The sequence below is a fragment of the Kogia breviceps genome, chromosome 16 (assembly GCF_026419965.1).
Source record: "Kogia breviceps isolate mKogBre1 chromosome 16, mKogBre1 haplotype 1, whole genome shotgun sequence".
Lineage (NCBI taxonomy): Eukaryota > Metazoa > Chordata > Mammalia > Artiodactyla > Physeteridae > Kogia > Kogia breviceps.
Window position 1 is genome coordinate 12,326,960 of NC_081325.1, and position 23,195 is coordinate 12,350,154.

Genomic DNA, 23,195 nt, shown 5'->3' on the forward strand with positions numbered 1-23,195 from the left:
GAGGATGGAACTGAACAGTGACTGCTTTCAGTGGTCTGGATAGGTGGGGCCATGTATTATGTGAGATTTAAGAAGTAGAGGTGGAAAGGGTCTTGTTAAGTGCGGTTTCTTAGGTGCTGAACTCCCCAGATGGAGAGCACTGTACCATCTGCTTTACTCAGCAGATTTTGGTGATTATTGTTTATCTGATTCTGCGTAGTTCCTACTCATGTAAGAGAAGGAAGTGATTTTTCTTTGTGTCCTTAACTTAGTGTAGAGAAATAGAGAAATGTATCCATAGTGGAGAAATTAGGTAGAATTTTAAAAATTCAGTCCAATGTGTTTATGGTTAAATTTGGAATAGTCATTATGTTGATTCAGATGACTATCTATGGACAATTACAAATAATTACAGTTTTAAAATTAGTTTTACTTTTGTAAATAAATAGTTATAAGCCCTTTTGCTTTTAACTATAGAATTTGGAAAGTTGGTCAGGTGATTATTGAGTAGGTGGTTATTGTTTGTTTGCTTGCCCATAAATGTGAAACATTTGACTGATTAACTTTCCCTAAAAAATCTTTAGTTGGTTTTTATTATTTAAATACTCCATAGAGTCTTAGTTGTTGCTTTCTTCTGTTATTATTGTTATGCTTTATGGTATTCCTGACGATGAAGGCAGGTATCCTTAAATATTTTGTCATTACAAAATAAAACATTTGATTTTTTTATGACTTTTTAAAAATAGAGCTATGACAAGTGCTTTCTCGGATCTTCAGAAACTGCTGATGCAAATAGGGTATTCTGTGGTCAACTTGGTGCCGTGTATGTGTTCAGTGAAGCCCTCAACCCTGCACAGATATTTGCAATTCATCAGTTAGGACCTGGATATAAGGTAGTAAAACCATCTTATTATAAATTCTATGGAAAGTTTTAGGTGTGAAATGTGATACAATATAATATATAGTGATAGACTTTCTTCAATGTGGTTTCAAAGTCATCTCTGTATTTTGGAACTGAGTTATTATTATATGTTTCATTTTGTTTCAAAGGTGCTTTTTCACTTTTTAAGTATTTTCCCTTCATGAAATTTTTTTAATCTTTAGAATGTTTTCTAATGTTGAAGCTGTGGCTTTTCTTGACATAATTCTGAAATAGTAAATTTTATAAAACCATATTGCTTAATGTGGTATTTGAAATCTCAAATTTTGAAATATATAAATTATATTATGAACAATTGAAATGTTAGAAATAACTCGAAAAGAATAACTATTTATAAGGAAAATGATGTAAAATATTACATGTGACTGAAATTATTCAGTTTTAGCTTCTATTCTTGTTTATCCTTTGCAGTAGGCAAGGAAGTGGGTACAGTAGTGCATATCCTAATTTTGCAAAATTAATTATTTAGTATGATTTATCATATTCTTCAGGTTTTTTGATTTTAAAAACAAAGATATATTTAAGCAAGATATTACATTCACATATATGAATTAGTTCTTAATGGGCAGTACACCTGGCTGGGGAAATATGTGAGTTTTGTTCAAGTCACATTAGGAATTGTGATATTCCAAGCTGTTTGGAGCTGAGAGAGAATTCTACAGTGTAAGTCAAAGTATTTGTAATTCTGAAGAAGCATGTGTCTCTCATGTAAGAGTTTTTTTCTTTTTTTTAACTTACTGTTTGAATAATGTGAAGATTGTGATATAGAAAAGGAGTACTAAACATTAAAAATATTTCTTCTTTGCCTTTGTATTTTTGCATTAATATTTCTGTTTAAATTTTTATGTTCTATACTGGACATATAAGTAACAGTTTGAATTTACCCTTATTAAAAGATATTTCTGTTCCTATTTATTTTAATAACCATAATAATTGAATGACAATAGTGCTGTCATTTTTATGTCAAGGTGACAGTATTTGCTACCATCTTTTGTCCATATCATTTTATTTGTTTTACTATCCCTAGAAGTGAATTTGCGCTTGTACAGCCACTTTTTCTTTCATGGGCCTTTTTATTGGGTTTGAGTCCTAGTTCGGCCATGTGTTGGCTTTGCATGGAAATGTTTCTGTAATTCAGATATTTGGGTTAATATGCAACCTGCCTTCCTCTCATACTTCTTTGCCTTGTTCCATATTAATATTTGAAGTTGCTTTCTTCAAGCACTAACAGAATGATGTTAATTAGAGTGACAAACCAATGAAATATAAATAAAGGTAGAAAATCAAGAAAATACAGATGTGCAAATCATAAATCTAGTATGATTGCTATAGTGAAATTTCAGAATTGGTGGGAGCTTCTTGGCAGCAAAAAGGAAAAAGGGTTAAACATAAGCAGTTATATAATTCTCCATTCAGAAAGGAGCAAACATTGTTCTGAACCACTTTGCAAACTTAGCAATTTGTCATATGGCTCTTTCTTATCACATTCTTTTATACCAACAGTGAAAATAAGTAGTAACTCTGTGTCACCTTGTTTATACACAAGTACCCAAGTGATAAAGAATCTATTCCTTGAATCCTAACATAGACAATAGAGTACCTACATCAGAGTCAGAACTTTAAAAGAAAATGCCTCTAAATTTTGGGCATTTCATGAAAATGTATTTCATTAAGATTTGAAAATTTCCAGTCTGTAGGCATAGCCTGCTGGGCCCCTTATTGTTAATGGAGGTTGACTGTAAGTCCCTGGGTGCATGTGTATTTTCTCAACTTGTAAATTTTAAAAGTACAATTACTATCAGGACAGGCATCTACAAAAATTTTGACATTAAAAAGTTATTTCTGGAAATTCAGAAAATGAAGGAAAGGTGCAGAGGATGCAAATGAAGATCAGACTGTGTTATGACAGGGAAAAAGGCTGAGGTGGTTCACACATTATAGTCTCAATTTTCTTGGGTAAAGTAGGAGGCAAGGTCACTTCGCATGAATGAAGGGATAGTGGGTTACAGTGGAATTTTTAAGGTATGTAGGACATATTAATTAGTCGAAATTTGGTTTAAATTACAAATGAACCTTACATCATTAGTTGTTATATAATAACACAGTATTTATATTTTTTGCCTCAAAATCTCTGGAGAAAAGAGACAGCATAAAAATGTTGTATTGGTCAGACAGTATTGTCTATGGTTCTGAGCTTAATGTAGATAGCATGTTAACATCTGGGCTTTAAAATAAATAAAATAAATTAATTCTCCCCCAAATAATATCTTCAGAATATCTATACTGTGAAGCCTGTCTCAAGTGATTTTGACCTGTGGATCATGAGAGTGCTAAATAATTTTCTTTATGAGCTTTTGAGCAGTGTAACTTGTCAGTGAATATTTTGTATTTGGTTATCTTTGGTAAACGGCAAATGAGGAAAGGTATCACTAATCAGTTAAATAACTCATTAGGTTTGGAAGAAATTTGTAAAATACAGACTTTCTCACTGTAACTTTCTGTAGTATAGTAAAATTTACTCTGAGTTAAGTTGATTTTGGAGCTCCATTTGGTTGGAGTTATTGAATGTTTACAAGATTATGAAGTCTTATATATAAGGTGGCCTTTTGACATAAACTTGCAAAACAGATTTTAACAAAGTTTAGATATTTCATAATCATTACTGGAGATTTCTTAATTATCAAATAACCTATGTGTTAAGCAATTAGTCTTCATTGCTAGATATTTCAGTGTTTAGTTTTTTGTTCTGTCTTTCATTCAAGAAAATGATAGTGTCATGATTTTTTAACAGTTTATGATATTAGGATAAAAGCCTAACTGATAAGAGAAAATGTATAAAACAACCTCCAGAACTAAAAATCCACTTTGGAGATTTTCTAAAACTCATATGGAAGGAAAAGCTCCTAAGAAACTGATACTCCCACAAATAACTGTGTAAAAACTCTGGACATCATGCTGAAAAAATCCACCTGACAGCCTTGGCGACTGAATAAAAAGCAGGGATGTTTTAGAAGGGAGTCAAAATATGGAACAAGTGGTCAGCATGGGCTGAGTTTCTCATTTTTCTATTTTGATGTACCAGCTTCCCAGCCAGAAAAATTAAGGTAACAAGCACTAGGGCAACCAGCACTACAGGGTGATTAATGGGCCCCCAGAAAAGAGGCAGTGGGAAAAGGGTCTGAATTCTACATTTAAAAAAAACACAGTTAAAATCTATGGCTGAACCATGAAACCATGTATGATCATGACAAACAGACAGCAGATTGTAAGTAAGACTTCAGGAACTGAACTGAGATCTGAGACACCACACATAGAAGGCATGATGATCTGTAATTGTATCTAAACAAGAAAACAACCCCCCCAAACAAAAACATCAGGATTTTTCAGAATATAGTCTCCACAGGATAATATTCAAAATATCCAGCATATCATCACAAATTACTCATCCTATGAAGAGCCAGGAAAATGTGTCTTATGCTCAAGGGAAGAGAAAATCGGCACATGCCACCTCCAAGATAACCTAGAATTGTTTAATTATCACATGAAGACTTTAAGGGACTTTTTATAACCGGCAGTGTAAAAAAATTTGCTTATAATGAATTAACAGGTGGGAATTATCAACCACAACATTAAAAAATCAAATGGAAAATTTGGAACTGAAAAATATAAAGTAAAAAGAAATCCACAGTTTGCTTATTAGCAGAATGGACATGAATGAGAAATAAATGAACTTGGTTATAGATTGAAACATTAGAAGAGAGATAGAAAAGATTGGGTGGGAAGAACTGAAGAGATTTATGGGACAGTCTTGAAATCTAATATGCAAAGGGATGAAATAAAAATTCACATTTGAAGGCAAGACAAGAAAAATTTAAACATAAGGTTTTTCTCTACCCTTTGGACTCCTTTCTCCTTTCTAGTGTGCATTGTGCATCTGCATTATGCATTAACCAGACTCCCCAATGCAGAAATACCTGCTCAACCATAAAGATCAGTTTTTCTCCTTCTTTTGCCAGCCATATAACTCCTTAGAAGATAACAATCCTTTATCAATTCTGTAAGGAGTCATGATGACCCACTACTTGCCTTGTACATGCAGACATGTTTGGTGAACTTTATATACAATGCCAGTATATCATTTCCCTTAAAGGTAGCAATTGGTGCAGAACAGACTGGAGATACTGGGCCACATCTAATAGAAATTCTTAGCTTAAATACTTAGGACCTTATTAATGCTACTAGTTACATTACTTGTATTCTGCCTATTTTACAAGATTATTGTTCCTTGTGTTACTAAATGTGTTACTGAGCCTCAGATAAAATGAATGATTATTAGGCGACTAGAAATGATTGACCAAATATATAGTCATATGAGATCAATGATGGCAATAGTGTAACTCTAGATATGGGAAAAAACAATAGGAGGGAACCATTTCCTAGACCATAACAGACTAGTGAAACAGGAGGTCCACAGGCTTTTGGCTACTGTTAACAGGGCCTAAGTCCAGTAACAGCACATTGGGTGGCCTGTCAACAAAATCCTTGCCTGACATGGGACTGAGTATTCCTAGCGCCATGGGACCAATTGGTTAACAAATGTCTCCCAAACTGAAAAGGAAGGGATTGGAAAATAATGTTTCCCACCATCCAGTTTTACAAGAATCAAGTTGTTAGCCACTGCAGTTGCTGACTTTTAATACACCCTGAAAGGAGTTCAGGGCAGAGACCAGGAATGAGACACTGTGCTCTGGGAAAACTGGCAGAACTGGCCTTCAGATAGTTTGATGTTTTCAGGAGAAGGTTTTATGAACCCAAACGCATACGTTTTCCCATACTTAGAAAAGCACTAAAATCATTAGCTAAAAGTCTGTTCCTCGTGACTAGCATCAGCCTTCTACTGAGATATGCACTTGGTTACATGTACCCTCTTCACCAAAATCTCATATATATTTGACCTTCCCCCCTTTACCTTTTGGGAGCTGTTCTCAGAACTCACTAAGAGGCTGTCTCCTGGGTTATAATCCTCAAATTTGGCTTGAATAAAAATTTTTACTTCTTTCTCATATGATTATTGATTAATGTTTAATTGAAAAAAGTGTGAGAGAAGGGTCCAGAAAAAATATTTGAGGAAATAATAGTAGAAACTTTCCCAAATTTGTTGAAAAACTTATATTTATAGACTGAAGGAACTCAGCAAACTCCAAACAAAATAAATTCAAGGAGTACCTCAGAAGGCATATTATAGTAAAACTGCAGAAAACCAAAGGAAAGAGAAAATCTTGAAAGCAAGCAGAGAAAAACTAGTGTTAAAATGTAGACATGGAGAAGCTATTTACAGTGTTTCACAGCGCACTTCTCAGTATTTATTCCAGTCCTTATTTTTAGAAACCATGTACTCGGAGTTCTTAGGCATCATAGGTATAATACTCCTCAAAAAACAAACAAAAAAAGGGTAAGAAGTATCACTAAACTGCTTCAGACAAATTACTTTTAAAATGTAGTAATCATGGGCTTCCCTGGTGGTGCAGAGGTTGAGAATCCGCCTGCCAATGCAGGGGACACGGGTTTGTGCCCCAGTCCGGGAAGATCCCACATGCTGTGGAGCAGCTGGGCCCATGAGCCATGGCCGCTGAGCCTGCGCGTCCGGAGCCTGTGCTCCGCAGCAGGAGAGGCCACACAGTGAGAGACCTGCGTACCACAAAAAAAAAAAAAAAAAAAAATATATATATATATATATATATATATATATAGTAATCATGAGCCAAAGAGAGTGATATCTTTACTGTTTTGCATGACTTTTTACTTAAATTTACTTAAATTCATTGAATATTATTTTAAAAGTTATATCAGTAATTATTTGTACAAGACTTTCATCTCAAAAGACTTGCTTGCAAGTTCAATGTGGGGCAAATGACATGGGTGATTTCATATTCATACTTAATGGTTGCTTTGTTTCTCAAGACAAACAATTCTTTTATACATGCAGTAAATCAAGGAGAAGTGTACAGCCTCTCTGAAAAGAGCCAAAGAAAAACATTTAAACAGACAAAAACTGAAAAGTGGTAGACTTTAGCAACAGTAGAAAACCAGACTTTTATGATTGGAGTCCGGAAGGAAGACCAAAATCAAGGAAGGTTAAATAGGGTAGTATATTTTTAATCTTAAACATTAGAGGGTAGATGATTTTACTCTAAATCCTGGATATTTCCTGCAGAAGAAAAAGTCATTTTAAAATGACTAGGGAAAACGAAAATAATTACATTATGATGAATTTTCTCATACAACGTTACAATTCAGAAGACATTTATTAAAGCGTTTCTGTGTACAGAGCACTATTACAGGCATTATGGAAGATGCAAAACTATAAATAATCTTTAAGGATCTTACAGCCAAATAAGGGAGAAAGACATAGAAAAGCTAAAAAGTAAAGTTGAATGAAAATATAGTTATGGTATAATCTGTGAACACTAAGTCCTCTGTGATCATGGAGAAGGGTTCTGATTGTAAGAACTGGGAAATGCTTGGAAGAGAAGACAGCTTTAAAACCAGTTCAGGGGGACTTCCCTGGTGGCTCAGTGGTTGAGAGTCCACCTGCCGATGCAGGGAACACAGGTTCAATCCCTGGTCCAGGAAGATCCCACATGCTGCAGAGCAACTAAGCCTGTGCACCACAACTACTGAGCTTGTGCTCTAGAGCCTGCATGCTGCAACTACTGAAACCTGCATGCCTAGAGCCCGTGCTCACACCAAGCGAAGCCACCACAGTGAGACGCCTGCACACCTCAACAGAGTAGTACCCGCTCACTGCAACTAGAGAAAGCCCACGCTCAGCAACGAAGGCCCAACACTGACATAAATAATTAAATAAATAAATAAATAAAAACAAAACAAAACAAAAAACAGTTCAGGGAGGCCCCAGAAGCTTTAGGTTCATAAAAATTAGTGATTTTTGTTTCTTTTGGTGGGGCAAAAATCTCCTTCCCTCTGTTACCTTTCATGAATTCATCCAACTGAAAAACGCTCTTGTTTTTGTTTTTTGTTTTTAAATCAATTGGTACCCTTTAACTGGTTTCTTTTATTTATGAGGATGACAGAATTCACAAATAATCTTTTAAAACCTACTATCCAGTTTACAAAATTGCTTGCTTAATTAATTCATTTTTAAAACATTCAACCTGACTTCTGATTTTGTCCATAATGGAATAACTGGTACTAGATGTGCCCCACCACTGTAAATCACTATGAAAATGGGCAAAATACACCAAGCATCCGTTTTTAGACATTTGTCAGTGCACATAGCACAGGCCCAAGATCCTTGAGAGGAGGAAAACATTTTGAGATGAGCTTGTTAACCACCCCAGCTCTCTGGCTGGGGCTAGTATTTTTATTGAGGCATAAAGGAGGTAGAAGCCAGGCATAGCCGGTTGGGCCTGCTTCTCTGAGGTACTGAAACAGCTGGAACTTGTGGGGCAGGGTATCGAAAAGGAGCAAGCTCTTGGGGTAGGGATAGAAGTCTTTGTCAGGGTTCCCGTGTTGAGATGCTGTGAGCCATGGGAGGAAGAAGATGTTACCAAGAGCAGAAGAGAGATACCAGAGGTCACACAGTTGTTTGAGACTTTGGAGTATCGACCCAATTAGAGAAGGTTTATGCCCACGTCCTCGGGTGCTCAATAATTATTAAACGAATGAGGAACTTCCTTGGTGGTCCAGTGGTTTGGACTCTGTCCTTCCACTGCAGGGGGCACGGGTTTGATCCCTGGTCGGGGAACTAGGATCCCTCATGCCGCATGGCGTGACCAAAACCAAAACCAAAACAAACGAATGACACTAGTGGTGTAGACAATTCAGGGGTTTCCTCTACTAGATTGTAATTATTCACACATTTTCCCCATCAAATCATTTCTAAAAAGTGTATCTTTTATCATTCTATGATATTGATTGCTTTTGCAATTAAAATTTTAAAACTTTCTACCTACCAAAATATCCATTCTTCTGTGCAACTACATGCATGTTAAAAAAAAATCTTTGGTGAGTTCCCTAGTGGCCTAGTGGTTAGGATTCCAGGCTTTCAGTGCCGTGGCCCGGGTTCAGTCCCTGGTCAGGGAACTGAGATCCTACAAGCTTCATGGTGCAGCCAAAAAAAAAAAAAACAAAAGAACAACTTTTCTTAAATTAGAAGAATGAGTTACATAAAATTACTTGATGTTTGTAAATGATTGCTTAATTTGGTATAAGTAGTTTATTAACATTATGTTTAATATTTCTCTTAGATATTGGTTTGTATTAGTGATGTGTTTCTCTTGTTCAGGTTTTGAAATATTGCAGTAATTATAGTGCTGGTACTTGACACTTCTGCTAATTTGATATATGTCATTGTTATAACTTTTTAAGATTTGATTGGTTGAATCATTTTCAACTATGTTGAAGTACTGACTTCACTTCCTGCATTGAAATACTTTATGTTCATCTATTTGCCCTTTGTTGGCATGCTTGTGACTGTAATCTTTTTTTTTCCTCTACATTCTTTCTTATCAGGATCTGGTAATAATGATTGTAGGGCATGTGATTGAATAAAATTCAATAATATATTGAATAATTGTCATATTCAAGGAACTGTTATAAAGCTTTGGGGATTAAAAATGATTAAGCTTATACTTTATTTATGAGAATAATTTTATCTGTAAATGTTTATAATTAAAAGTTGACATGTATACCACAAAAGAAACATAATGCAAATACTATTAATGTTTTGGGGAAGGATGATTAATTCCAGCTGCAGAAGATTTAGAAGCTCTTCATAGAGAAGGAAATTCTTCAGCGTTCTTGAAAAAAATAAATAATTGAGAGGGTGAGCAGGACATGATGATAGAATGTGAGACAGTGGGCATGATTGAAGGGATAGAAGCAAGGGAGTACCGGATGTGTTTATGGATTGATCCATAATCAGGCATGGCTTCATGGGAGAATACAGAGTAGATGGTGTGATTTATGGTAGAATGCGAGGGTGATTATCGTAGGTTGAAACCAAGTTATTGAAGGTTTTGAATATCAAAACAATAAATTCGGATTTTCCAGTCATGCGGAATTGTCAAAAAATTTGTAGCAAGAGAATGGTTTGATCCTATATATGTATTTTCCTTGAGTAGTTTGGAGATATTAGAGTTTGAATGATTATTTTTTAATGAATTCAGATGGATTATTTATTCGTTTTGAGGAGAAAATAATTGTACAATGTACAAGTGGCAACATTCTCTTAATTATACATCAGGAAATATGATTCCTTGAATATTGGAATGTCATTACTATGTTAGTATCATTTGTCACATAATGATTCTGGGGAAAGCAATAGCTTTTGTCAAATATATATTGTTCTAACATAAATTCAATGAAAAAATGGCTGTATTCTTGACATTGGTGAAGTTTTCAGAGATTAGTGTTAGAAAAATAACATGCCTCTGCTCATATAACAATTAGATAAAGTTAGTTTTTTTGAGTTTAGCAGTGTTGTGGCACATTTTCTTATATTTGTGTTAAGTAATTCTAGTTTGGGTAATTAAAGTTCTGCTCAATGAGACTTTGCCTCATTAGCAACTATGTCAGTTTTCTGAATTACACTGTCGTCAATGCAATATGCCATTACCATAGCATTTATGGTAAATGTTTTATGAGTAACATTTAATAAAAAAATTAACAAAGAAAATGTATACTATTAAGTAGAAAAGGAAGTAGTGATAATGGCAGCTACCATTTTGCTTTAAAAGTACCAGGTATTGTTCATAGTGCTTTATTTATATTATTTTATGTATTGGGTGTGTAGCAGATGAGAGGCAGGTAACTTGTGGGTGGTTATCTATAGGTGACAGAGTTGGGATACAAACTCAAGTCTAATTGGTTTTGAAGTTACGGCTTTTAACTATATTGTACTGTACAGACAATACGGTATTTCTGTTTTTTAAAAATTTTTAAAGCTTTTTGTCCAGTTTTATTGAAATACAATTGATACATAACATTTCTTAGTTTAAGGTCTACAACATAATGATTTGATATGTGTATATATTGCAAAATGATTTATCACAATAAGGCTAATTAACAAATCCATCACCTCACAAAGTTATAATTTTTTTTTTGTGTTAAGAACTTCTAAAATCTACTTTCCTAGGAACTTACAAATATAGTATTGTTAACTATAACCAACATGCTGTGCATTATATACCCAGCATTTATTCATCTTATAACTAGAAGTGTGTACTTTTTGACCAACTTCACCCATTTTTCCCACCCCCTCCCCCCTTGTCTCTGGCAGTCACCAGTCTGTTCTCTGTTATCTAGAGCTCGATTTTTAGATTCCACAGATAAGTGATGTTTGTCCTTCTCTGACTTATTTCACTTGGCATAATGCCCTCAAGGTCCATCCATGTTGTTTCAAATTTCAAGTTGTCCTTCTGTTTTTATAGCTGAATACTTAATACTGTCTTTTCTTTATTCATTCATCCATCAATGGATACTTAGTTTGCTTCCATGTCTTGCCTATTAAATAACTTTGCAGTGAACATGGGGGTGCATATATCTTTTTGAGTTAGTGTTCTTGTTTTCTTCAGATAAATATCCAGAAGTGGAATTGCTGGATCATATGGAAGTTTTGTTTTTAATTTTTTGAGGAACCTCCATACTTATTTCCATAGTGGATGCAATAACTCACTCATCAACTCTTAATTGAGCTTTCAAAGAAAACAAAGATGGCTATGCCAGTCTTTACCCATCATGGGCTGTTTAACAGGTAGAATAAGTAAAATATCAGAAGTTTAGCAATATATAACAATAGGTTAGAGTCAATTTGAAATTTGTAAGCTGCTCTTGAAGCTCCACTGGAAATTCTAGGTGCTATAGCATGGTGAACTGTGAAAATTGTCTAATTGTAGGCATCAATTAAATATGGTTGCCTCCAGCATGAATTCTGGTTACAAGCAGAGACTTTGGTGTATCTAAATCTTTGAAAAGAATTTCAGATTTAAATTCTTTAAAATTTAAAAAAATTAGCATCCAAAAAAACCCAAATTTTAAACATTTTGAGCATTTATGATTTTACTGAAATACATATTAAAATATTTATTTTACAGTACTAAGGCAACCAGTGAAGAAGGCAGTCAGATGGATTTTATATTGCAGTATTATTACCTAATATAGTTAACTCATAATTTCATTAAAATATTTTTTAAAATAATTTTTTGTTTCAATTTCCTATTGTAATTGTCATCTATTCTTTAGGAGTTTAACATGGCCATCGTGATTTTTTTGTGGAGTAGCATTGATACTCACTATCTTGATAAACATTTTATAGTAAAGACATATTTTTGTGAATAAACATTTTTTTAGTCTCAAATGATAACCATTATAGCCATTTCTATATTAGTAATTCATGTGCCAGCCACTACTTACTTCTATAAATACTTTTAAAACTGTTAACAAGCAAAATTAAATTTATGTTATGAATTATTAAAGTAGAATCCTATTTACATTTAATATCATGTGGCTTTATAATATTCTAATAAAATTATTTTATAAATAATCAAAAACTTAATAAAGATCAGATCGTGCTTTGTGACCACCTAGAGGGGTGGAATAGGGAGGAAGGGTGGGAGGGAGACGCAAGAGGGAGACGATATGGGGATATATGTATATGTATAGCTGATTGACTTTGTTATATAGCAGAAACTAACACACCATTGTAAAGCAATTATACTCCAATATAGATGTTATAAAAATAAATAAAATAAGATACAGACGTTCCACACACACACACACACAAACACTTAATAAAATGAGAATATGAAGATCTGAGCATGTTTATTAGCATAATAAAATTTAACTCACAGAACTGAAGTGAGAATAACAAAATAATATAATACCACTGACTAGTACCTGACACATGGAAGGGTCACAACAAATTGTTTATTATGTTTCTTTTCTTTAAATGTTTAAAATGTTTCTTTTCTTTAAAACTTGAGAGTTTTATTATGTTGCATTTAAAGAGTGTTTAATTTAGTTTTGTTTTTTCAGAGCACCTTCAAGTTTAAATCTGAGAGTGATATTCATTTGGCAGAACATCATAAACAGGTTCTGTATGATGGGAAACTTGCAAGTAGTATCGCATTTACATATAATGCTAAGGCCACGGATGCTCAACTGTGCCTGGAATCATCACCAAAGGAAAATGCATCGATTTTTGTGCATTCCCCACATGCTCTAATGCTCCAGGTGGGTGAATAGTAGCTTAGTCTTCATGGTCTCATCAGCACTGTGCCTTTATTTTGCATATTAAACATTGCTCATCTAGAAATCTCCAGTTGCTCTTTGTTTTTCTTTTTTGGTTTTCTAGTTCTTTGAATGATGTTTTTGCCTTCTACTTTTTTTTGGCAATATATTTTACCTTGGGCTTGTCTCCTTAGTAGAAAACCTTTTTTTTCTGTTATATGTTCTATATCCTTTGAAATAAAATCAGTGAATTAGCTAAATAGATAATTGCAGCTATTAAAAAATACTTTGCTTTAAGAATGTATAACTCCCTAACATAAAAATTGCCTGAGTGTCTTTACATCCATGAGTTTCTTATTCTAAAATATATTTTGATTTAGAACTTCATATTTTCTTTGTAAAAATCTCTCAACTTAATTAAAGTGATTAGCAAAGATATTTCAAACTTTTATTTTACATGTGTATCAAAATTATGTAATTTTGATTTTAAAATTTTAAAAATAGATTTAAAAAATATCTATTTTATTTAATCTTCTTACAAAGTCGTTTGGAGCAAGCAAATAGTGATAACATTATGCTTCAGAAAATGTAATAAACATTTTTGTTTTTGAACATAGGATGTAAAAGCTATAGTTACACATTCAATTCATAGTGCAATTCATTCAATTGGAGGGATTCAAGTGCTTTTCCCACTTTTTGCACAACTGGACAACCGGCAGCTCAATGACAGTCAAGTGGAAACAACTGTCTGGTAAGTTTTCTTTGAATATATAAGTTATGCCAGTTTTTCCTCACTTAGATTTTGCATGGTGCACTTGGTGCTGTGTAAATGTATTATAATACTGGTTTTTATCCTTGAGGTGCTAATAAAAGTTTCTTTAGGATTAAGGCAGATAAATATTTACACAGTGTAAAAAAGCCTGACACTTACATTTTTATAACCACAAAGGAGTGACTTCCTTGATAATAAATGAAGAATTCTTACTAGGGGTAGCGTAGTGATTATAGTATGAAGTTGAGGAAAAGTGTTAGTCCTGACCTTACCCTTTGCAAATGCCCATTGTTTGGATTGTCCGTGAAATCCTGTCAGATTAAATAAAATTACTAGGGTAAAGTTTATTCTCAAGAATAGTATTTAATAACACATAATTTATATCTTAAATATTGGTATTATTCTATAATGCTAGTGTCATAAGACTAGCACAATATTAAGTGATATTAGCTTTTTTTATATATAGATCATGTTTGAGAACCTAAATCTAACCAGTGGCATAACCATGTTTTATGTATTCAGAATTTTCTAATTAGATAGATTTCAGGTACAAATTTTATAGCTTCTCTTTTTTTAAATTAAAAAATGCCTCATGTATCAAACTCTGATTTAATCTTACATCTTAGAATCATATATGTCATAAGTTAAATCTGAATTTTAATAGCTATTTGTGTACGTTCCTATGTTTGGAGAATTTAAAAGGGAAAGTTATATAGGTAAACATTAATTTAGTTTACTAAATAGTAATATAGGAATGCTTCATTAGTATGTACACATACACATGAAATTCTTTATCGATCATCCAGTTTTGAATTCGTAGAAAAACTAGTGAATGAAACTAAGATGAAAAAACTTAAAGTCCATTGAAGTGTAACCTATGATTTTCTCCTATTAAATATTTAAATTAACCATTAACAAAATTCTGTCTTAGTGTTGCTAATATTATCCCTGTGTCAGGACCATCTTTATGTAAAGTATAAATCTAAGTATAAATGTGACCTGTACCTTTACAATAGTCAGCTGCCATCCATGGGTCATGCTTCTTTTATATCAAGATAATGTAGAGGTTGGAGTTTTGAAGTGAAAAGGAATCTTGAGGCCACATCCTGCTGAGATATTACTTTGTTATAAGGTCTTAAATACTTTTATTGGGAGGCAGATCAGCTTAGTGGAAAAGTATAACATTTAAATTCCAGTCCTAATTTAAATTCAAAATGTTTTGCTCTTTGTCATCTAAGTGAACTAGTACACATTATGATCAGTAATTTAAAACCTAGTAAGTGCTGTGAAAAGAAGTTAGAGATGAAGTAGCAATTAAAAAACTCCATGTGTAATTTAAACATTTCATATGAATTAAGTCCATAATTATTTTAACCTGAAGTGTAATGTTTTGCTTTGTGTAGAAAAATTAGAAAGATTATGTAGTTTGAGATGCTATAACTAAAATGATTATAATAATTTATATCATCATGAGTAGTTATTATAAAATCTTAGTGATAAAACCATGTTTAACACGTTATCTGGTCCATTCATCCAAGGCGCATGGTTATTTTTCATTGCCTGTCTTAAACTCATTTTAGTGTTTATATTATATTTTGATATTTAAATTGTATTTATTTCATCATGGAGATAAAATGCAGTGGAAGGGATCAGCTTTCTGATTTTGATTTGTTTACTTTTAGTTCTTTTATATCATTCATGTTAATTTTTCCATGTAATAACTAACTTTTTCAGTGATATATATGTTCTTAGTTTATGGCCAATAGAAAACATATAATAAGAAATGTACCACTTTCCCTTTCAGTAATAATACATACCCAATTTCAGCCCTACCCCATGATTCACTTATGTGCTTCTTTGAGTTCTTATCTAATACTTTTTCATTAATTGTTTCAAAGCCCTTGATGTCTGAGGTTGGCTCTTTAGTGGACAATTGTGTGTATCAGTAATTCAGTCTCTTGTTATATTTAGTTTTGAGGGGCACCATTTTGGTGGTGATACTGTCTCAAGTTTTTAAAATGTTAAAGGCAGAATTTTTAAATGGGACGTCCCCCTCTACTTGAAGACATAAATTCTTAGCTTTAGGGCAATGGTTGATAGAATTTCTTATTTTCTGGCTATATCTTAAATTCACCTATATGAATGAGAACTTAAACTAGGATATGTTATCTTATTTTTGGTTAGTTTTAAACTCTTCTAGATGGATGAGAATATTTGAACTTTAAAAATCTTGGACAAAATTTTATGTACCTTTTCTGGAAAATCTTTTTGTATAATAAATACATGCCCCAAATTGCAATATTATCTAATTCTTGATTACTTTTTGGAGAAATTGAGCTAAACTCTAAAATAAGTTAATTCTTTGCCTTTGTGTTTCAAGCTAAAGCGTAGTTTCCATGCACTTTCCTCCACTCAGTAGTCCTTGTTTATGAAACTTTTTATTGTCTATATAAACCTCACCTCTGTTGCCACTACTTTATTATTGTTCTAATTATTGATGAGTTTACTGTATATAGGTGACATAATATTAAAATAATTTATTGAAGGAATAATATTATTTTCTGGAGCCTTTAAAAATAGGCTTTATTTGTGCAGGAGAAATTTTGTGGCTTCTTTTTTATCATGAAAACTACATGTTATAGTTGTTATATTTGTGGACTGTCAAGTCAGACAGACTTGGTTCAAATCCCTCGTTTACTATTTATTATTTACACAACTTTGAGTGTTATTAACTATTTTGTGTTTCAGTTTCTACCATTAGAATAATATAGAATATTATATGTATATAGAATAATAATAGCTCACTGGATTTTTTAAATTAAATGCAATAAAATATGTAGATTGACATACATGCTGGTTTTGTTATTATGGTGACAATGGGCTAGGTAATCTAGATTATCTCTAATACTACAGTTTTATATTTTAAAATATATATCATCAATCATAGAGACGGATTGTTATTACAGGGGCCATGTTACTTTATATTTGAAATGTTCTACCAATAATGTTATTTATAATGGAGAATTACTTATTTAAGTGATAAAGTAGGACTTACATTTTGAATTTCAGTTGTAGTGATGAAAACTGATTGTGAACCATCTATCTATTTTCTAGATATAGTGGTTTAAAATTGAGGAATGTGTTAACTCAAGTTTTGAAGTCAGTACCACGTTAAAAAAAAGCTTTCAAGGGTTTAAGATGATTTTTCTTTAGCTGGTTTTTGGATTTTGTAGCTACCCCATTAGTATTTAAATCTCCAGGAATAACACTTTTTATTGCTTTTTCTTTTAACATGTAGTTTAGCCTTTGTGAAACAAATGAACAAAAAATGAACCACAAAAGGAATAAATGTTATTGAACTGAGTTAAATAGCTTGTGGTAACCCATACAGTATTTTTAATGTAACTTTGTTTCGAATAAGTAAATAATGCCAACATGTAGTTGTTATAGTGATTTCAGACTATTCATAATGATTCTCAAGCATCATGATCATCTTGAGTAATTCTGCTAAGTGATGAAAGCTATTTGGAAGTTTTGTCATTCCTCAGGGATTAATACTATTTTATATTGGACTGGTCGATCGATCCCATTCTGTCCAGCGATCATTGAGAGCAATAATTTAACAAATTACCTTTCACTAGACATTTAGTAAATATTTATTTAATGTATAAATATGAACAAATGTTTAATAAATGATTTCAAGAAGTATAACTCCAATCTTGAAATAATCATAACTTTTGCATTTTGTGTTTAGGAATGACTCATTGAATTAGAAATTTCATTTTCCTTTGATTTGGATGGTCATATACATTGACTGTAAATGTCCTGTCTTTCTCTGACTTGGCCCCAAAACCCCTTTTGTTTGAGTGTGTGTTTGTAAATTCTATAGATCATAGAAAGCAAAACAAATCTTCCTCATTTGTTTGACTTAGGAAGAATGTGCTTTGAAAAAATATGTTTTCTGGCACAAGGTATAAATAGGTTTTTATATATCAAAGGATTAAAAATACACTAAGAGAGTAGTTCTCAAGCCTTCTTTTGGTGTCAGACTAAGGCTCAACCTAGTGTCCTATTATGTACTCTCTGTTCTTAGGTGATGGGGCTTTCTGAGCGTATGTAGTAGTAGCACAAGGCATTTACTGAGTACTTACTGTGTGCCAGTAGCTGTTTGTAATTGTATTACCTCATTTTATCCTGTTCTACTGATGAGAGAGATAAAAATTGAGTACCTTGGGCTCCCCTGGTGGCGCAGTGGTTACGAGTCCGCCTGCCAATTTAGGGGACATGGGTTCGTGCCCCGGTCAGGGAAGATCCCACATGCCACAGACCAGATAGGCCCGTGAGCCATGGCTGCTGAGCCTGTGCGTCCGGAGCCTGTCCTCTGCAACGGGAGAGGCCACAACAGTGAGAGGCCCGCGTATCACAAAAAAAAAAAAAAAAAAAAAAAATTGAGTACCTTGTTGAAGGTCACAGAGATTTAAGTGGTAGATTAGGACCAGAATTCTAATTCTGAGAGCCTGATTCCAGAGCTCTCACTCTGAACTACCATGATTAACTCTAAGAATCACCTTTGCAAGCTATGGAATGATTTTAATACTGTAATGCCAACTTAATCTGATAGTAGTATGAATTAAAATAAGAGAATATATAAACTGTGTATCACAGCGAGTGTCTGGTAGGTACATAGTAGGCACTTAATGAATTTTCTTTATTTCTTCAGTAAATATTAGATTGTCCATTGATGTGATGCAATTTTGTATTATTAAAATGTGTTGGTTTTAATGCTGTTTTAACTCTGATAAATTTGATAAATTAAAAATCAACCACAAGTGATCATTTAAATTAATTCTTGTAATTACATTAATATTTTTCTCAGGAAAGTGATCTTTTTGTTTCTAGTTATAATACAGGTTGTTTTGATAGACTGCTTGATGGAATGTAAGCTATAAAAAATTTAGAAAATCCCATAAAGCATTTATGTCAATGATCCTATAATTAAGAATCCTCTTGTAATGTGAATATTATGACTCATTAATTAGTTTGTTTTGTGGGCTTAAATCCAGATGTTTTCCTAAAAGCTATCTTGCTAGCCAAAGTTATTCCAGTAATTATCTTGAATTTTATAGCCCCATTAATAATTAAATTTTCATTATAAAGTCCTGATTATAAAAGTCCTGATTATAAAGTCCACTGTCATTTGTAAACCAACACAATTACCTGGAAATACCAGCATTTCAGTGTCTAACAACACAAATTTCCCTTTACACTTCAAAGTGACATAAAAATCCTTTGTCTGTGTTTTCTGATATTTAGTTCAGGGAAAAGTGACTGTTTTACAGCTAATGTCAAAAATTTCTACATATTTTCACCGAATTGACATAAAAAATGAAATGTGACTGCTTTTTGTAGGCTAAAGCAGTGAAATTAGTACTTGCTTGTAATGATTGTCTCCCTTGTGGAGGTTGTTGTTTGTATATGTAGAATATAATTATTATTAGTTTGGTTTCCAGAAGTATTTAAACATTTAAAAATATATATCTATAGAATTATGTTCTCCTTTATGTTTTTCAGGAAAATGTACGTCTGTCACTTCTTTATATGCATATTTGCTATTTTGCCTTTTTTTGTAAAGTTTACAAAATTAGTAATGAAAGTATTCTTTGAAGTGAAACAGACACAGAAAGTATATTTGACATATGTATACCACTACTTCTATTAAAGGAGGAAAACCAAATAATTTTTTTAGTGAGATTTAACTAGAGTAAAATGGAATGTATATTGAATTCACTGTGCAAATAAATCCATAAATAAAAATTAAAATACAGTTTTCTGCCTGAAACATAGGGAAATTTTAGTATAGTGTTCAAATAGCTTTCTCTTCTTTGTCAACCAAGTTCTTTTTACTCCATGGATCCTTTACAGAAGATATCTGATAATAAAGTTTATGGTACATCTAATAATTTAATGAGTTTGTCAACTGTCAACAAGAAAGAACATTTTGTTTCTTGTAGACTTATGACTTTGGATTCATTGACTTTCCAAATATGCTTATTTATTTTTATTTTTTTTGCGGTACGCGGGCCTCTCACTATTGTGGCCTCTCCGGTTGCGGAGCACAGGCTCCGGACGCGCAGGCTCAGCGGCCATGGCTCGCGGGCCCAGCCGCTCCGCGGCATGTGGGATCTTCCCAGACTGGGGCACGAACCCGTGTCCCCTGCATCGGCAGGTGGACTCTCAACCACTGCGCCACCAGGGAAGCCCTAAGCTATTTTCTTATAGTCCATTTTAAAGTGTTTTTCATAATAAGTGATTGCTTTTCTCCAATAATTCCTCCATAGAAAGTTTCCTTTAAATTTAGTGAAATCTGTTTTTAATGCTATATTAGTTTGTGCTGTTTCAATTATCAACACATAATTTTGCTCTGTGCATTTTCCCTGCTATAAAGGAAGGCTTCTGCTTTATCTTTGACCAAAAACAAACAAACAAGGCATTGTTTTGGCAAAAGGGTAGCTACAAATTATTAATTGCAGGTATTTGGGCAACCATGGACACATCTTTACTGAATTTGTTGCCTGAATTTTCCTCTAGTTTGCATATCAACATTCTCTGTCCTTAAATATTTTAATGATATTTTGTAACTGAAGGTGTTGTTATTTTATGCATGGAATAGCATTTATTTCTTTAACTCTTCTATGTCTTTACGTTGCTTTTGAAAATAATAAGGTAAATTGCTTCATTTATTTTGTTTTTATGATATTCATACAGTCTAAATCTAAAATAAGTATTATTTGCATTTACGAGGAACATTGCCATATGCCCGAGTATTCACAGTTCATCCTCAGAATCTCAGAATATTTCTGATGGGAATTGGGTATAAATCCCCCAAGTGTTTATGTTCTCTTCCCTTTCTTTCCCCTGAATGTGATGACTGTTACAGGCAGTGAGTGGAATCTTCAATAAAAGAATTAATAAGGCATCATCAGGAAATTCTAGTTAATTTAGTATGGTAATTTCTTGAACGTTTATTTATTTATTTATTTATTTGATATGGACCATTTAAAAAGTCTTTATTGGGCTTCCCTGGTGGCGCGGTGGTTGAGAGTCTGCCTACCGATGCAGGGGATACGGGTTCGTCCCCCGGTCCGGGAAGATCCCACATGCCGCGGAGCGGCTGGGCCCGTGAGCCGTGGCCGCTGAGCCTGTGCGTCCGGAGCCTGTTCTCCGCAACGGGAGAGGCCACAGCGGTGAGAGGCCCTAGTACCGAAAAAAAAAGTCTTTATTGAATTTGCTACAATATTGCTTCTGTTTTATGTTTTGGATTTTTGGCAACGAGGCATGTGGGATCTTAGCTCCCCAACCAGGGATCGAACCCAGACTGGCAGGGAAGTCCCTACTATTATAATTTTATCGGCCTTTATTTTATTTTGTTTCTGGGTTTATGGTCTTCCTACATAGATGGACAACATCCAGAGCTTTTTCTCTTGCAGTCTTTTATTTAGGCTCATGTACCCAAACTCAAACTCAACCTTCTCCAAATAAAAACTCATAACTTTCTCTTTTGCACATTTTCTATCACTTTTGACATTCTTTTTATTTTTAAAATTTTTAAATTAATTTTTATTTTTGTTGAAGAGTTTATTTTTTAGAGCAGTTTTAGGTTTGCAATAAAATGGAAAGGAATAAATAGATTTTCATATACTCCCCCTCTTCACACATACATATCCTCCCCTATTATCAACATCACTCACCAGAACCATGTATTTTTTTAACAAGGATGAACATAAATCAGTAGATCATAATCACTTAAAGTCCATAGTTAAGTGTTCACTCTTGGTATGATACTTTTTATAAGTTTGAACAAAAGTATAATGCCATATATCCATCATAATATCATAAAAAATATGTTCACATCCCTAAATATATTTTGTGTTCTACCCTTTTACACTGCTCCCAGGCAACCACTGATATTTCATTGTCTCCATAATTTTGCCTTTTCAAGAATGTCATATAGCTGAAATCATACAGAATGCAGCTGTTTCAGATTGTCTCCTTTCACTCAGTAATATGCAATTAAAGTGCCTCCATGTCTTTTCATGGCTTGATAGCTCATTTCTTTTTAGTGCTGAATAATATATATTCTAATATCTAAATGTACCACAGTTTATTTTTCCATTCACCTACTGAAGGACATCTTGGTTGCTTCCAAGTTTTGGCAATTAAGAATAAATCTTCTATAAATATCTGTGTGCATGTTTTTGTGTCGATATAAGTTTTTAGCTCCTTTGGGTAGATACAAAGTAGCATGATTGCTGGTTTATATGGTAAAAGTATGTTGAGTTCTGTAAGAAACCCCCAAACTGTCTTCCAAAGTGGCTGTACCATTTTCATTCCCAGCAGCCGTGAATGAACTAATAGATTATTAGTTTCTTGTCAGTTATTTCAGATTTTCTACATAGACAGTCATGCTGTTTGTAACCAAAGACAGTTTTATGTCTTCTTTTCCAATCTGTATTTATTTGATCACATTAGCAAGGACTTTCAGTGTCATGTTGAAAAGGAGTGGTGCTTTGTATCTGATCTTAGTGGGAAAAATTTGAGTTTTTATCAAGTATGACGTTAGCTGTAGGTTTTTTATAGATAGTCTTTATCAAGTTGAGAAAGTTCCCGTTTATTCCTAGTTTCCTGAGAGTTTTTATCATGAGTGGCTGTCGGATTGTGTCAAATGCTTTTTCTTCATCTGTAGATGTGAAAGTGATTTTTCTTTTTTAGCCTATTGCTCTCTTGAGCTAGCCTTGCATACTTTGGATAAATCCCATTTGGTTGTGGAGTATAATTCTTTTTATATTGTTTGGATTCAATTTGCCCATGTTTTTTTGAGGATTTTTGCATGTGTGTTCATGGGAGATATTGGTCTGTAGTCTTCTTTACTTATTATGTCTTTGTCTAGTTTTGGTATGAGCAATGCTGTCTTCGTAGAATGAGTTAGGAAAGTAGTTCCTCTGCTTCTATCCTCTGAAAGAGATGTAGAGAATTGGTATAATTTCTTCCGTATGTGTTTGGTAGAATTCACCAGTGAACCCATCTGGGCCTGGTGATTTCTACTTATTAATTATTGATTCAATTTCTTTAATAGATGTAGGTATATTCAAAATGTCTATTTCTTCTCGTGTGACTTTTGGCAGGCGATGTCTTTCAAGGAATGTTTCTTTTCATCTAGGTTTCCGGATCTCTGGGCATAGAATTGCTCACAGT

The 23,195-nt window shown here is 33.3% G+C and overlaps 1 protein-coding gene across 8 annotated transcripts in view; it reads left to right on the forward strand.

Annotated features, from left to right (window-relative positions):
- NBEA (neurobeachin) overlaps nt 1–23,195 on the forward strand; it is a 594,993-nt gene that overhangs the window by 87,482 nt on the left and 484,316 nt on the right. For all 8 annotated transcript variants that reach the window (XM_059042292.2, XM_067016556.1, XM_067016558.1 and 5 more), the window contains exons 8-10: nt 726–872; nt 12,977–13,174; nt 13,789–13,922. In XM_059042292.2, the coding sequence (XP_058898275.1) occupies nt 726–872; nt 12,977–13,174; nt 13,789–13,922 (479 nt within the window). The remainder of the gene's footprint in view (nt 1–725; nt 873–12,976; nt 13,175–13,788; nt 13,923–23,195) is intronic.